The following is a 16,433-nucleotide window of genomic DNA, read 5'->3' on the forward strand; positions in this document are numbered from 1 at the left end:
TATCTCTTCATAGAAGATTTACCAACCTGGGCTATAGTTCTCTTGGTGGTGGGGGTTCTGCTGGTTCTCTTGCTGGTGGCTGCAGGTGCTCTAAGATGTCACTTCCGGCACTCTTTCACGTCAGGTAAGTTTGAACTTATATGCCTCCATGAAGCCAATATCAGAGATGTGAGCTTGACAGAACCTTATTCTAGCAGCAGGAAAAGGTCCAGTTCTTGGTCCTAGTTACAAGCTTGAGCTTTTCTTTTAACAAGGATCCAACCTGGAAAGGTTTGAAGCAAACGGTGGAGAGTTGGCAGGCAGGTGTGTCTCCAGTTGTCCTCATCATCCTCACAGATTGCATCCAGTCATCACTGACTGGATGCAATCTGCTGGGTTTTCTTAGATAGAAAAACTTTTTATCCAATTTGAATAAATAACTGAATCTGACTGAACTGTTCAATGGTTACGATTAATTGGAATGTATGAACCTGACTGTTGTGAAGAACCTTGAGACGACATGTGTTGTGAATTGACGCTATATAAATAAACTGAATCGAATTGAATTGAAAAGTTGTTCCTTGGAGTTCAGGAGATGTTAATTCAGGAGATCCAAGATGTGAGATGGAGGCATATTTCAGGCCTGGACTAAAGCATCTGCCAACTCCTGGACAGTCTGTGGTGCAACGTGACGTTGGTGGATGGAGCGAGACATTTGTGGACGTCGGGCCCTCATACCATCCTCATGGAGTCGGTTTCTAACCGTTTGTGCAGACACATGCACATTTGTAGTCTGTTGGAGGTCATTTTGCAGGGTTCTGGCAGTGCTCCTCCTGTTCCTCCTTGCACAAAGGTGGAGGTAGTGGTCCTGTTGCTGGGTTGTTGCCCTCCTACGGCCTCCTCCACGACTCCTGGTGTACTGGCCTGTCTCCTGATAGCGCCTCCAGGCTCTGGACATTACGCTGACAGACACAGCAAACCTTCTTGCCACAGCTAGCATTGATGTGCCATCCTGGATGAGCTGCACTACCTGAGCCACTTGTGTGGGTTGTAGAGTCCGTCTCATGCTACCATGAGTGTGAAAGCACCACCAACATTCAAAAGTGACCAAAACATCAACCAGAAAGCATCGGTACTGAGAAGTGGTCTGTGGTCCCCACCTGCAGAACCACTCCTTTATTGAGTGTGTCTTGATAATCACCAAAGATTTCCCCCTGTTGTCTTTTTCATTTGGACAACATGTGAAATTGATTGTCAATCAGTGTTGCTTCCTAAGTGGAGGTTCTGGTGCTGGATATGTGAAGAATTATCAAAGTGTCTGAGATGTAATATTTTACCCTACCCCTCAGTTTGCTTGTTGGGCAACTTAGATGATGTCACCATGGAGACAAATTCAGTTCACATGATTTTTACTGCCTTATGTATCACTAAGAAAACCATCCTCATGAATTGGAAAAAAAATAATATTCTTAGTATTAACCAGTATAGAAGCCTTTTGTTAGATTATATTAGTCTTGAGACAACTTCTTCCTCCACATCAGATCAATCTCTCTGTACTCCTGGTTCTGTACCATGGGTCCAGGGTGTTTGAGCGTAGTAGTCGGTGGACGGTGTATTCTTGTTGCGGACATTGCGGTGGGCCAGCCTTGTTAGCTCTTTTTGTTGGGGTGGGGCTTTGCTCTTGTTTGCCGCTGTGTGCTTTCAGATAGTTCATCTTTGTTGGGGTTCGGTGGCTTCTTCAGTCTGCTAGCGGGGTGTCGGGGCTGGAGATCAGTTTTAAGTGTTTGGCCATTTTCAGGAGGGGTTGGGGTGTTGGTCCTGGTTCTGGTCGGTTCGCGGGGTTCGGTGTTCCAGTGCCTTCCCCCCTCAATGGATCTCAGTGAATGGGGGTGCCTATTGGGATCAGCCGGGGAGTGGGCTCCCTGGGAGAGCATTTAGCACCTCAGTCCTTCCCTCCACATCGCCGAACACCTCCCGCCAACTGTGTCATTGAGATGCAGGGAGGGTTTATGCATCTCCACCGTCTCTTTGCGGCCTGGGTCCCAAATGTATAGTACAACTTAGACACTCTCACTTATAATATTTTCATTAAATGCACGTGTGGAGCCTTGGGGATGGGCACACTTAATGGCATCCAGAGATGGATCTATTTAATTTGCCTCTCCTCTGGTGCCTGCGCCCTGTAAATATTAAGTCACATGTACACGTTAAGGGTTCAAGGTGAGGGGTGTGTTGGTCGTGGCTGATGTCCGGCAGGGGAGTTGGCTGCTGTGCCCCCCCATCTTCCCCTTCTACAACAACACGCATAAACACCACATTTGTGTGGGTGGAGGTAGGCTTGGGGTCTTTCCAGACCCCCATTCTCTGTTTGCCATCTGGGGTTGGAGGCCAGGAGGAGGAGCGGGCCATCTGGTTGGGGTCTGGGCTGCGGTTTAGTGTCGGATCTCGGGGTTCAATTGGTGCTGGGGCTGGTGTTTCGGTTCTCTCAGGGTCGTTCAAATTTTGGGTTTCGGGTTCTGGTTTTGGTGCCCAGCCCAGCGGCTGGGGGGACCACCAGCTTCTGGTGGGAAGCTGTCAGCTGGGCAGGGAGCAATGGCGATTGAGGGTATGGCTTCGTTTTGGTGGAGGGGGTTTATATAAACGCACCCACACAGGAGTTTGGATTCAGGTGTTGCTGCTAAAGACATTTTTTATTAATTAATTTAATTCAATTCAGTCAGTCAGTCAATTTCTACCGCTTATTCCATAGTGGGTCGCAGGGGAGCTGGTGCCTATCTCCAGCAATCTATGGGCGAGAGGCAGGGTACACCCTGGACAGGTCGCCAGTCCGTCGCAGGGCAACACACACGACCATGCACACTCATTCAAACACCTAACGGCAATTTAGAGAGACCAATTAACCTAACAGGCATGTCTTTGGACTGTGGGAGGAAGCCAGAGTACCCGGTGAGAACCCACGCATGCACGGGGAGAACATGGAAACTCCATGCAGAAAGACCCCCGGCCGAGAATCGAACCCAGGACCTTCTTGCTGCAAGGCAACAGTGCTAAAAACTGCGCCACCGTGCAGCCTCAATTCAATTCAGTTTTATTTATATAGCACCAATTCACAACACATGTCGTCTCAAAGTTCTTCACAACAGTCAGGTTCATACATTCCAATTAATTGTAACCATTGAACAGTTCAGTCAGATTCAGTTATTTATTCAAATTGGATAAAAAGTTTTTCTATCTAAGGAAACCCAGCAGATTGCATCCAGTCAGTGACTTGCAGCATTCACTCCTCCTGGATGAGCATGTAGAGACAGTGGACAGTCACTGGTGTTGACTTTGCAGCAATCCCTCATACTGAGCATGCATGTAGCGACAGTGGAGAGGAAAAACTCCCTTTTAACAGGAAGAAACCTCCAGCAGAACCAGAACCAGGCTCAGTGTGAGCGGCCATCTGCCACGACCGACTGGGGGTTTGAGAGAACAGAGCAGAGACACAAAGAGAACAAAGAAGCACTGATCCAGGAGTACTTTCTATGGGAAGGAAAAGTAAATGTTAATGGATGTAGCTCCTTTAGTCGTTTCATCTAGAAAGAAAGAACAGATAAACTCTGATCCAGTTTTCAAGGTTAGAGTCTGAAAGAGAGAACATAGAGTTAGTTACAGTAGAAGCTCAGTCAGTAGCCATGTCTAGGAGAGAGAAAGGGTTAAACACTAAAAGACAGGGCCATGTGGATCATCTGTAGAAGGTGAGCATTAAGTTGTTGCCAGCAGAAGCTCGGACAATGCCCCTCTCCAGAAAGGTGTCACAGGTAGACACAGAGTCAGGCCAGGTGTAGCTTCTAGGAAGAGAAAAGAGAGAACAAAGTTAAAAGCTGAAAAAGCTCAAGGAACCCCACAAAGGGTCCCACTGATGGTCATTGTTATACTAAAAACCACAAGGATTGGGATACCTCTCTCTGTCAGACTGATTATAACCATTGGAAAAGAGAAGGGGTCATACAGGTAGCAGAAATGGAGGGTGTGTTTGTACTGTGTACATTTTCTGTGACGTTATGGTTAGATATGAGTTTGTTTGTCCTTGTGTTTTTTGTGTTTTTTTTCTCCTTTTGTTTTTAGAAGCAGACTTCTAGAGTATTATCTTGTATTCTGTTTATTCTTCTTTGTCTCTATTCTTATCTTCTTCCCTCCCTTTAAGTTTTTGCCCTACCTCTCTCCTTTTTTTCTACCTTCCATTTCTGTCTCCATGTCCACTGTACTTGAAGTAATTCCAATGCAATTTCTAATAAAGTTTCTACATATATATCAAGCAGAGCATCATATTGAAACCCGTAATGTTTGATTTTGAAAGTATATCGGTTGGGCTTCTCCTTGGCACTCGGACAACAATTCTGAGAGTACTCTGCCGGACAGGACACGTAAAGAGTGAGGTCTCTGACACACTCCCTACAGTCCCACTTGTAATGCAAGCTTGTGGCAACAACGTAAAGGAACAACTCTCATTAATAGGGAGAAACCTTTCTCAAAACCAGATTTACCACAAAATACCTTTTGTTTGATCTGGCTTAGAGCTTTGAAGACAGAACACAGACTAAATAAAATGTACTCTACAGCTCATCTTCGTTGTTGTTCTCTCAGTCTGTCAGGTGGAGGTGGAAGAGGGGGCGGAGTCTGTCCTGTTACCATTCACAACAACACCTAGGCTGCCCGGAGATGCAGTAGTGCAGTGGTGGGAGGGAGAAGACACGGTGGTCCATATGTATCAGAAAAACTCTGACCTGAATGAGATGCAGAACCATCTTTACAGAAACAGAACACAGATTAATGAAGACCTGGTAAAAACTGGAGACATCAGCCTGACTCTGAGACGTCCCACAGTGAGAGACAGTGGACGGTACAGATGTGAAGTTTATGGCCACAAGGAAAAGCTGAGAGAGAAAACGGTTCTGCTCAAAGTTAAAGGTTTGTTTGTTTCTCAGCTTGTTTTTTTGTCTTTGTGTCTGTTTGTCTGACTGTGTTCTGCCTGTTCTGCAGAGAGAAGACCGGTCCATGAAAGTGCTCTGTTGATCCAATCTGAAGTTTGATCAGAGAGAACATCTCAGTGAAGGATCTGATGGATGAAGAGGACACGACTCCTTCCTCCAGACTCAGTATTGATCAGTCCAACCTCTGCAGCTGTTTTATTCATAAAGTATCTGTTTATACAGGAAGTGTTTATATTAATTGTACTGATGAGGATGTTTGGAGGTCATATGAACTGATGGAACTGATGATGGTAATATTCAGTTTTCTATTCTTAGTAGGCTGATTAAATCATTGGGTTGCTCAAAATCATCTGGTACTGTTACTGAGAGACTGAAATGAAATAAAAAGGATCTAGAGCCTAAAAAACACCTGGTTTACCATGAAACATGGTACAAGTTCTCCACCATGATGAATGTATGCCTTCCAGCATCAGCTGCCATTTTCTACCCCAGGATAGTCTGCAACTACAACTCCCAGCAGGAATTGCAGCTGATAGGAAGCGGGCGTCGCAGCTCTGACGTCACAGTGGACTATATAATAATATGAGGTCTCCCTCATCTTTGCTTTTCACGCTGGAAATCGGACCGGTATCTGGCAACTGAAGCACATCATTCTGGAGAAGAAAATCCCACGTGAACTTTCATTCATTCTCCCCTGTTGGCCAACGAGAAGAAAATTCATGAAAGACGTTTCTGGAATAGGAAGGCCAGAAACTTCACTTTACCAATCGAAGACGTGAGCTTAACACGTAACAGAAGAAAAACCCCACGGAGGTTTCAAGGAGACGGAATTGCCATTCTTGTTCTTGTTCTACTCATATCTTCCCGTTTCGCCAACGGAGGCCAGAGGACGAAGACTGACCGCTCTCCTGACGAGTTAATCGCGGACGCGCAACAACTCCCCCCTTCTCTCTCTTCCCCCTTCTTCACAGAAGACGACACCAAATAATCCCGTTTTGTTTTATTTCTATTAGAAATAGCTTGGGCAGGATAGAGGAGGATTTTAGAGCGATTTAGAATCGCCACTTATAGTCCAATGTGTTCTAAGTTGAATGTGCATAAAATGTCTTATTGAAACTTTGATTGCTGTTGGACTCTGAAAGCTGCTGTGCTTTCAAGCTGTGCGCGTCTCATTGTTTTGTGGTTGAACACCTGAGTCCAGACTCAGGTGCATTTTAAAGTTGGACTGCTAGAATCTCATGGTGGAAACTCACCATTTATTTGTCTTCATTCTTCATGTTTTTCACTGGTTGCTGCCTAAACGTTTTATGACCCTTTGTGTTTCACTGAGGAGCTCCAACTTGGTTTTATGACTGCAACCTGGTGGAGGCCGCTCCCAAAGCTTCGCCCAGCACCATATTTTCTCTTGTTTTGCATTAACTGCTGGTTTTTACTTTCATACACACTCAATGTTGTTTTATCTTGTTTAGTTATTATTTTACCTCTTTTTGTGTAGAACTTTGCATGCTTGATTAGGTGAAGATTATTGAATCAGAATATCGAAGTATATCAGGGCTGTTGATTTCATAAATATTCACGTAGATAAAGAGAAAGTGTTTGTGTTTATTTTAAGCGAGAGTGATTTGTCTGTCAAAATAAGGTCAAAGTTCCCCACCTTCAGTGAAGCGGTTGATTAAACGGTGACATTTAGTAATAGTTATCAATTATTACTGAGAATTTAATAATTGTAATTATTAAGGGCCTTGAGCCATAATTACAACACCAGAGGACATCTCTGATTTTTATTCGTAAGTAATGATTTTTGGTTAAGAAATTAATTTTTCTCAAATTATGATTTTAAATTATAATTCTTGATAAATATTAATTAATCAATAATCATTATCCTTACATCTGATATGATCAACAGCAGCTCAGTTTCCTCATATTCTGATGCACCTGTAAGAATCGTTCAAAAATATCTACAATTTTAATTCAAATATCAGTTCCATGAAATACTTTCATGCCAGAGGTTTTATAATCTAAAGGTTTATAATAGGTTTAATAATTGTTGTTGGTGGAATTTTAATTTCCCTGGCCTCAATAGGGATCAATAAAGTTTGATCTATCTATCTATCTATCTATCTATCTATCTATCTATCTATCTATCTAACTATCTATCTATCTATCTATCTATCTATCTATCTATCTATCTATCTATCTATCTATCTATCTATCTATCTATCTATCTATCTATCTATCTATCTATCTATCTATCTATCTATCTATCTATCTATCTATCTATCTATCTATCTATCTATCTATCTATCTATCTATCTATCTATCTATCTATCTATCTATCTATCTCTAACTAAAGTAAGTACACCCCTCATCCACACTCATTTCATTTAAACCACAGAAACCACCTGCTGCTGATTCCAGACATTTTAATTAAGAATGGAGACCCTTTCCTAAACTGTGACATTTCTAAAGGAAGTCATTATTTTCTAATCCACCGGGTTTCATGAAGGCAGAGGCTGATAGCAAAAACAGAGGAACTTAGCTCTCCCTTATTTAACCTTCCTGCTATCTGCTGAAGTCGGCTTTGGGTTGTTTCACTTCTTCTCCACTTTGATAAAATGTCCCAAAGGGAAGGTCAAACTAGGAGGCTGATTCTTGTACTTCTCCATTTGATCTGCAAATCAGAGAGTCGTCCTTTTTTATTAATGTGCAACTATAAAAACAAGCAACCCTTACACCAGGTGTGTCCAAAGTCGGTTCTTGAGGGCAGGTGTCCTGCATGTTCTAGATGTTTCCCTGCTTTAACACACCTTAATCAGTTGATTGAAGTTCTACAAAAGCCATCAATGGAAATCAGGTGAGATGAAGCAGGGAAACACCTAAAACATGCAGGACCGATTTTGGACACCCCTGCCTTAAAAGCTTGAATGTTTCTCTCCTCTGAGAGACTTTATCTGCAATAACAGGAATATTTTATAATAAAATAAAAGCTTCTTTCCAAAGCACTGGTTTGCTAGAGACCTCTTTCTAGAAAGCCGATGGATAGATCCATATCATCACTTTCTGAGTCTTTTTTACTGTCTTTATTTTAGATTTTTTTAATTCCAGCTGACCAATATGTTCTGGTTCTAAAAGCTGATCTTGGTGGTTCTATCTGACTACATAAAGATGCCCCCTGTCAAACAGATGCTACTTTGATTAGGCCAGTTGATACCTCAAGTGGGAAATTTCATTGTTCTTCTTCCAATTAGAGTCACTAAGAGCTTTATTTACTGTGTTTCTGAATGAAACTGTAATAAATCCCATGTGATCAGTGCTCCCAGCCTGACTTCACCACAGATGATGGTGCAGCATTGACCAGTCAGAGTTTCCACCAGTGTCTGGTCTGATAGTCTTCATGTTTGTATGAACTGAATAGTCTCCTTTGCGTTTTGTTCCTTGTTTAGTTTTACCAGTAGGGGGCGTCTTTGAGCGCCTCTCTTAAAGCAACACATTAGCCAAATATAGTTTATAAGACAGAAAATAGGCCAGCGCCCCCTGTTGGTCATACACAGACATAACAGCCCAATGAAGGGGATTTTTGTGATGGTTTTATTCTCCTAAAAAGTTTTGTTTCATCTGCAAACATCAGCAGCTAAAACATTCAGATTTAATAGAAAATGTCCAAACATTTAACCTGAAGTCCATTTCTATGCAACAAAAGACTGCATTTTGTTTTGTTGACTGAATTTAGTTTAAAAGTTAATAAAATTATCTTCTGTAGCTTTAAAACCTCAGCCTCAGAGGAAGAGGGCAGGTTTCACTTGATGTTTCTGATGCTGACTGATAAAGATCAACCAGATCTCTGAGACACCATGAAGGACACATCCGTCCAACTTCTGATCAGTTAGGAAAGATTAGTTTAGGGATTATTTGGGGATTAGGGATTATTATTTATATAATCCAAAGGCTCGTCTTCGCTGCAATCTCTCCAGTTTATTCAGCTCCAAGATGAATAGAGCTCAAAGAAAAACCCAAAGGTCACACGACAACAGAGTTCTCACAAGTGTCCGCCATGGAGGTCAGAAACCTGTTTGCCCTTCTGGGGTCAGCGCCTGCCAGCTACCTCACTCATATACTTGAGCTGCAGCGCCATCTAGTGTCCAAACAGGACATGCAACACATTTGGTTCCTAGTTATCAGGTTTAGGGCCAGAGGTCCAAGTTGGTTCAGATAACTTTTTATTTAAATGAATGAAATCATTTGAAACCTGATTTCTCTTTAAACTCAGGTTTTCTTTATCCAATATTAATTTTTGTTTGATGATCTGAAACATGTAAAAGTGACAAAAAATTAAAAAAAGACTAAATCTGTAAGGGGGTAAAAACTTTTCACCTCACTATATGTTGTTAGTTATAATCAGTCAAAGAGGAAAAACTCTGCTGACCTCAAGGAATCATTCAATAACTCTCATGTTCCTGTTACCTTAAATAATGAAAAGTATTATTTTTATTCCTCACATCCTGAGAATATTCAGACTTCTACATCTGTAGTTTCCTCAGCAGTGAAGACAGGAGACGTCCATCTAGGACAAATCATCTGCAGATCCATCAGGAGCTGAGACACAGCTGCTCCATCACATGTTGCTTTTTTATGATTATTTTATGAGGAATCCGTCTTAAATATGAGTGTTTTTGTTGCAGCTGATGTCTGATTTTGTCTGATTGTATCTGATGAGCTCCACCAGATTCACTGCAGACAGTAATGTTCTGGTGCTGCAGCTGAAGACCACAGGCTGCTCCTACTGAAGCTGAACATCATGTTTGAGGTTAGGATGTCAGGGTTAAGGCTATGGTGTCAATTAGGTTCTTTGATTAAGGCTACAGATCTACTGGTGACCGCTAAGGTGAAGGTAAATATCAGATTTAGGTACAAATGTTACTTTTAGAGGCCTTCAGAATTCACTAAATGGTGAAAACTTCCTTTTTAGTGTTAAAAAGCTGTTTCTGAGGACAACATGAAGCCTTGTCCCAACAGGAAACTGTTCTTGACCCAAACTAGATAAGAAGCTTAAACTGAAGTTTTCATGTGGAGCAGATTTCTTTCTTCCTACAGAACTCAGTTTCTGACCAAACAGCGCCCCCTGCTGGGCCAACACAAACAGAACAGTCAGTCATTTTCTACAGCTTCTTCCATAGTGGGTCACGGAGGAGGTGGTGTCTATCTCCAGCAGTCTACGGCGAGAGGCGAGGTTCACCCTGGACGGGTCGCCAGTCCATCGCAGGGCAAACACACAACCAAGCACACACTCATTCACACCTAAGGGCCATTTATAGAGACCAGTTAACCTAACAGACACGTCTTTGGACTGTGGGAGGAAGCTGGAGTACCCGGTGAGAACCTACGCATGCACAGGGAGAACATGCAAACTCCATGCAGAAAGACTCCTGGCTGGGAGTCGAACCCAGGACTTTCTTGCTGCTAGGCAACCAACTGCACCACCGGGGCGTTTAAGGTGATCATGTGAATTAAAAACATTGAACTTACTTATTTAATATCAAAAGGTACAACATGTACTTTCAGTGATATTTTTATTCATCTTGTCTCTCTGTGAAAATGGTTCCTGCAGCTTTAAATATCCCCTCAGAGGAAGAGGAAGAGGAAGAGGAAGAGGGTTTTACTCAGTGTGTCTGACAGAAACTGATGAAAACATTCAGATCTCTGAGAAACACCATGAAGGACACGTCCATCAGATTTCTGCTCAGTAAGTACAGATTCTCTCTGTCCATCTGCTGGGTTTCTGTTGATAACTGATGGTGGAGGAGAAGCTGGAGATCAGGTTTAAAACGTGTTCAAACACTCTGAGGATGAGCAACATGGAGTTAAAGTGAGAATAACTGCAGAAATGTCACAAAGTTCAACATCATATATAACAGTGAGGCTGGATGAGTCTGTTAGAAATCTGCTGCAGTTCAGTCATTACTTTAGCTGATAGATCCTGAGGCCCACTTTATAACTCCCATTGGTTTCAAACACATTAAAAACAGTGGTCTAGTTAAAGGCCTTTTAGATGAACAGCAAAGTAACAACTTTAAACAGTTTTATGATGTTTGTTGGCCTCCCTGTTTCAGGATTCTCTGCTATTCTTTATCTCCTAAACCTCCCTGCTGCCTTCCTTACAGCTGACCACAGCGTCTGAATCTATAGCTTCAACTGGGAATCAGAACCGCTGTGCTGGAATGGTTTAGGTCTCATCTTTCTGAGACCAGCTTTCCTGAGGAATCTGCTTCTTCTTCATCCTTTCTCATCCATGGAGTTCCCCAGGGTTCTGTTCCAGGGACATATTGTTTCCAATAATGTGCTTCGTTTAAACTCAATTTTAAGAAGATGTAACATCTATTTGCAGATAGATATTTCTAGTTAAAGCACAGATATTCTTTCTCAATAAATTCACTTTCTGACTGTCTTGCAGAAACTAAATTCTGACTTCAAACTGACTGAGTTTCAAGGAGATAAAATTTGAAGGTGTTTTGGACACAGTGGTAATTGCATCATATGAATCTGGATAGTTTTGTGTTTTTAAATGATTACATGTAAAATACTTGGCTTTGATACCTGATTGGTTCTAATTTTAATTCATAGTAAATAGAGCCAATTCAGTTTATTTCTTTAGCGCCAATTCATGTCGTCTCAAGGCAGTTTATAAAGTCAATTTAGTCGATTCATACAGATTTCAAGTCAGGTTCATTCATTCCAGTTAATCCTAACTATCAAACAGTCAGATTCAGTTATTTATTGAAATTAGTTAAAAGTTTTTCTATCTAAGGAAACCCAGCAGATTGCATCCAGTCAGTGACTTGCAGCATTCACTCCTCCTGGATGAGCATGTAGAGACAGCACTGATCCAGGTGTACTTTCTATGTAAAAGTTCTAGATAATAACAAATACATCTTTTAAATAAATGTGTAAAGTAAGTCTTGGTACAGTTATTTCCCAGCTTGGTGGTTGTAGGGCTCACTATGTTTGTGTTAATCAGGCCTGACTGAGATGGATGAAGCTACTGCAGCTTACAACAGCTTGTCTGCTAACGCTGCTTTCACTGACCTGCATATTTCAGGACTGGTTTTCAACTTTCACTTCTGACTTTTATGAATATAAATGAACAAGCTCCTGTTTGAATTCAATGTTTTTATTTATTTTGAAATTTAAATGTTAAAAAGCTCATGTTCATGTCTGCAGTTCTTACGAGATATTTCGTTTTTAATTCATTCAAACTGATTTTCCTTCTCTGTTTAGTTCTGACCTCAGGACTCTGCTGCACAAAAACACAAGGTTGGTTAACTTCATACGTTTTACTAAGTAAGCTAAACCTTTTCATCCCACACTTGTTTTACTTAAAGAAAGCAGGAAAATGTGTTTTATGTTCAGACCTGAACAATGAACTGGACTGGAGTCACAACACTGATGCTTTTAACAGGAAGGCTCAGAGCAGACTCTGCCCTGCCCTCTACTTTGCAGTGCAGCAGGTGCTACTGAAGAGCTTCTGTGAATCTGTGCTGGCATCAGCCATCTTCTAAGGTGTTGGAGCAGCTACAGCTGAGAGGAAGCAGTTAGATTAACTCATCAGGAAGGCCAGCTCTGTCATAGGATGTCCCCCTGGACACAGTTCAGGTGGTGGGAGACAGAAGGACTGTAGCAAAAATAACGTCACTGTTGGACCATGTCTTCCACCTTATGCATGAAGCTGTTGCAGAACTGGAGAGCTCCTTGAGGGACAGACTGCATCCTAGGTGCACATGGAGCGTTATCACAGCTCCTTCCTCCTAGCAGCTGTTAACCATCACTGCTCCCAACAAATTTAACAAGTGTTTACATACCTGCTGTTATTGTAAAGTTTTTCCATTGTCAGTAAATAATCAGTTTTTTCTGATGCACAGTCAGAAATTCACAGTTTATACATTTTCAAATCATCCTGCTCACATTTCATTTAACATGAGAATGTCATTTTTAATAACCACACAATATTTCCATTACTGTACACATTACAGTTACTTTGCTGCTGACCTGCCTCAATTTCCCCACTGAGGGACGATAAATAATGTTTCTATTCTATCCTATTTTATTTGGTGCCTCGACAATAAAACTCAAAGTGAAGTTTTTGATTCCAGCAGCTGGTCTGACTGTGAGTCCCAGAAGATCTCAGTTCTTTGAAGAAGACTCTGTGTCTCTGAGCTGTGAGGAGGACAACATCTCTGCTGGATGGACTGTGAGGAGAAACACAACCAGAGGAACCAGAACTCAGTGTGATGGATGGGGGAAACCAGCAGGTTCTACCTGCTACATGAGATACCTCGTCCCATTAGACACTGGAGTGTACTGGTGTGAGTCCAGAGAGGGAGCAGCCAGCAGCAGCATCCAGCTCACTGTCTCTGGTAAGATCAGACTGTGGAGTTAGTGTTGATGAAGCTGTGTGGAAATGGATGAAATGCTGTAGTTTGTCTCTGTGTTGAGGTGGATCAGTGATCCTGCAGAGTCCTGTCCTCCCTGTGATGGAGGGAGATGACGTCACTCTGAGCTGTCAAACAAAGACTTCCTCCAACCTCTCAGCTGCTTTCATTAAAGATGGCTCCCTCATCAGGACTGAGCCTGCAGGTCACATGACCCTCCACCATGTGACCAGCTCTGATGAAGGCCTCTACAAGTGTAACATCAGTGGTCATGGAGAGTCTCCATCCAGCTGGATCTCTGTCTCAGGTCAGCAGCTTCTCTGACTGCTTCAACCTTCATTATGAGACAAGATCTAAATAATTATCTTTGGTTCATTTCAGAGAAACCCACCATGACTCCTCCACCTCCATCCACCTGTCCTCCACCTACCTGCACCCGTCCCACAGACAGCCAGTCTTCTGCCATCATGATCCTGGTTCTCACCTGTAGTGGTGCTGTGGTTCTCCTCCACTTCCTGGTTCTGTTGGTGAGGAGATGTGTCCACAGGAACCATGAAGGTCAGTGAAGCTTCACTTTCTAAGACTTTCTGTGATTAAATTCATAGAAACTCTCTTTAATTTGTTGTTTCCACTCAAGTCCAACAGTTTATGTTCTGAGTCTTTATTGTCTGCTGATCTTCTACAGATTTACACCAACATGAAGAACAATTTAAACACATATGAAGAGATCTAACATCTCAAAGAGCTGAATGTTGCTGTTTGTTTGTGTTGATTTCAGAAGCTGGATTTGATCCTCAGAACCTCGGACCCAGCAGAGGTAACTCTTCATGAGCTCTGGGTTGTTCTGGGATGGTTGCAAAGTTCAGGATCAGTTTGAAACAAAACCCTCATAATTTAGGACTTGAAATCAAACTGATGTTGAACATTATAAACTTAGTTATGAATTATAAATACAGTCATTGCATTGATCTGCTTCCTGCATCCATGTTTACTGTATTTCCATCAGTGACTTTCATTCCCCTGGTGGTCAGACTGTGTTACTACAGCTTCATCGTCTCCAGCCATTAGAAAAGCAGCAGCTTTACTGTAGTGAACAACAACACATTTAGTCAAGAGACACTTTAGAGAAGGATTGAGGTGGTCTCAGATAATAATCAATATCCTGCATGGAGACTGAGCATGCTCAGTGTCAGGAACCATGAAGAAGAGCAGATGTTAACAACTAGATGGTCCAGGGAGCAGGCTTACTGGGAACACTGGGAGGTTTCTAGTTCATCAGGTCCGTTTGACCAGCAGACATGAACATGAGGACCATCCAGCTTTCTTCAAGTTAGGATCATAAAACAGTTCTTGTCCTACAGGAACTACATAGATCAGATTGTTCTGAAGTTGGGGTATTTATGTTGGTGAGATGTTCATCTGCAGTTTGTGGTTCTTCTGAGAACATCTCTGTGGTCGTCCAGCTTCCTGGTCTTGATGAAAACATGCAGCCGAAGGTTGGAGCTACAGAAGCTTAGCTGTAGGTCTGCTGATGTTGAAACATGCTGGTTATTATTGGATGTAGCGTGTAGATGAGAGTTAAACCACCACAGCTTCCTGTTGCTGGTTGGTCAGAACCAACCTGATCTCCACACAGACAGACCTACTGAAGGTGAAACTGACTCTGAGCTGTCAGAGTTCCCACCTCCATGTGGTCTGATGGTGATTATTTCCATTCTGACTGTGGTTTGGTCTGTTTTCTACCTTCAGCAGCAGAGATCATGTTTGTGGTTCATAAACCAACATTAAACACATTTAGTTTGTTAAAAGCAGCAGAAGAAGAAGAGCTGCTGATGTCCAATCAGCATTAAATACCTCTCTGTGTCCTGTCACTTTAAATAATGCCATTAGTGGACTGAAGTCCTGCAGATGAAGAACATCCTTCAGCTGCAGCAGCTGCAGTAATCTGACTGTTTTCTTTGCAGAAACTTCTACATCTGTCGTTTACTCAGCAGTGAAGACAGGAGACGTCCATCAGGGACAAATCATCTGCAGAGCCAAGAGGAGCAGAGACACAGCTGCTCCATCACATGTTAAAGACTGATTCAACCTAGTGTCAATAAAGCTTCAGATATTGACTGAAGTTAAAACTTAACCTCCTGTTGTCCTAACTGATGTCTGACTGGATCATGTTGTCCATCCTGGTGCATCTCAGCTGCAGCAGTGTTTTACTGCAGCTCCAGGCTGAGTTCAGCTCCTGTAAATATCTCCATCATCTGCAGCTCTGCTCCACTGAGACGTAGAAACAGACCAAGATTAACAAGAGGAGAGCTTCTGAGAACATCTGAGGAACATCAGACCTGCTCTGGTCCAGATGTGGTTCCCTGATGCTCCTCCCTGCTAAGAACAGATAAAGATCCTTTTGCTGCTGCATCAAATATCATCACAGTGTTATGGACCCGGTTTCCTGCTGCAGCCCTAAATGTCAGGATCTCATCTATTAAACATGTGTCCCATTAATCTGGTTCTGGTCCGATCTCTTTGTTTCTCCCAGAGTCTAAAGGTCAGGAACATTTCTGGAGGTCAGAACATGTTGACTATAAGAACCAGCTGGAGGGTTTAGAAACAAATGAGTTTCTGCTGATTTATTCACTTTCAGGAGCAACAACCACCAGAGGTGGAAAGTAACTAAGTACAAATACTTCATTACTGGACTTAAGAAGTTTTTTAAGGTATCTGTACCTTAGTTAAGTATTTCTGATGAGTTTCTACTTTTATTCCTACATTTGGACTCAAATATCTGTACTTTCTACTCCTTACATTCTCAAAACGGTCTCATTATTTTCACACACATTGAAAATGAGATGAAGTTAAAGTAGCAAGAAACTGGGAACATCAGCTGTGTGGCAGTGGTGGTTCTGGACCAGGTTTACCAGGGTGAGGTCAGTGTTTATTTCATGGGGGCACAAAACAAAAGAATGAAACAAAAACAGGGCAATATTTCATCAATTAATATTTTAAGTGAACCACAGAGTTACTTGCAGCTCTGGAGCTGCAGTTTGCAGACCCTGATCTA

The 16,433-nt window shown here is 42.2% G+C and overlaps 1 protein-coding gene and 1 long non-coding RNA gene across 3 annotated transcripts; both read left to right on the forward strand.

Annotated features, from left to right (window-relative positions):
- The first annotated feature begins 49 nt into the window (after window positions 1-49).
- On the forward strand, window positions 50-6,136 carry LOC124880658. The gene is made up of 3 exons (XR_007041418.1): window positions 50-124; window positions 4,609-4,932; window positions 5,005-6,136. It is a non-coding gene; the product is annotated as an uncharacterized LOC124880658 (long non-coding RNA).
- Window positions 6,137-10,396: 4,260 nt separating this feature from the next.
- LOC124880587 (low affinity immunoglobulin gamma Fc region receptor II-like) lies at window positions 10,397-15,877 on the forward strand. 2 transcript variants are annotated; one of them, XM_047385854.1, is made up of 8 exons: window positions 10,397-10,446; window positions 10,561-10,695; window positions 12,228-12,263; window positions 13,103-13,363; window positions 13,443-13,685; window positions 13,760-13,936; window positions 14,157-14,195; window positions 15,343-15,877. In XM_047385854.1, exons 2-8 carry the CDS (start codon window positions 10,635-10,637, stop codon window positions 15,459-15,461), a joined length of 936 nt encoding a protein of 311 aa, XP_047241810.1. In that variant the 5' UTR covers window positions 10,397-10,446; window positions 10,561-10,634; the 3' UTR covers window positions 15,462-15,877. The 2 variants fall into 2 exon arrangements, with proteins under 2 accessions (XP_047241810.1, XP_047241809.1); XM_047385853.1 differs by having other exon boundaries at window positions 10,398-10,446; window positions 13,100-13,363.
- The last annotated feature ends 556 nt before the right edge of the window (window positions 15,878-16,433 follow it).

This window comes from Girardinichthys multiradiatus, chromosome 14, assembly GCF_021462225.1.
Source record: "Girardinichthys multiradiatus isolate DD_20200921_A chromosome 14, DD_fGirMul_XY1, whole genome shotgun sequence".
Classification (NCBI taxonomy): domain Eukaryota; kingdom Metazoa; phylum Chordata; class Actinopteri; order Cyprinodontiformes; family Goodeidae; genus Girardinichthys; species Girardinichthys multiradiatus.

Excerpts from the sequence above, each read along its gene's own strand:
- LOC124880587 (XM_047385853.1), top strand. The coding sequence starts at position 10,635 with ATGAAAACATTCAGATCTCTGAGAAACACCATGAAGGACACGTCCATC. Across the intron at positions 13,686-13,759 it reads CAGCTGGATCTCTGTCTCAG|AGAAACCCACCATGACTCCT; the intron begins GTCAGCAGCTTC and ends GGTTCATTTCAG. Across the intron at positions 13,937-14,156 it reads TGTCCACAGGAACCATGAAG|AAGCTGGATTTGATCCTCAG; the intron begins GTCAGTGAAGCT and ends TGTTGATTTCAG.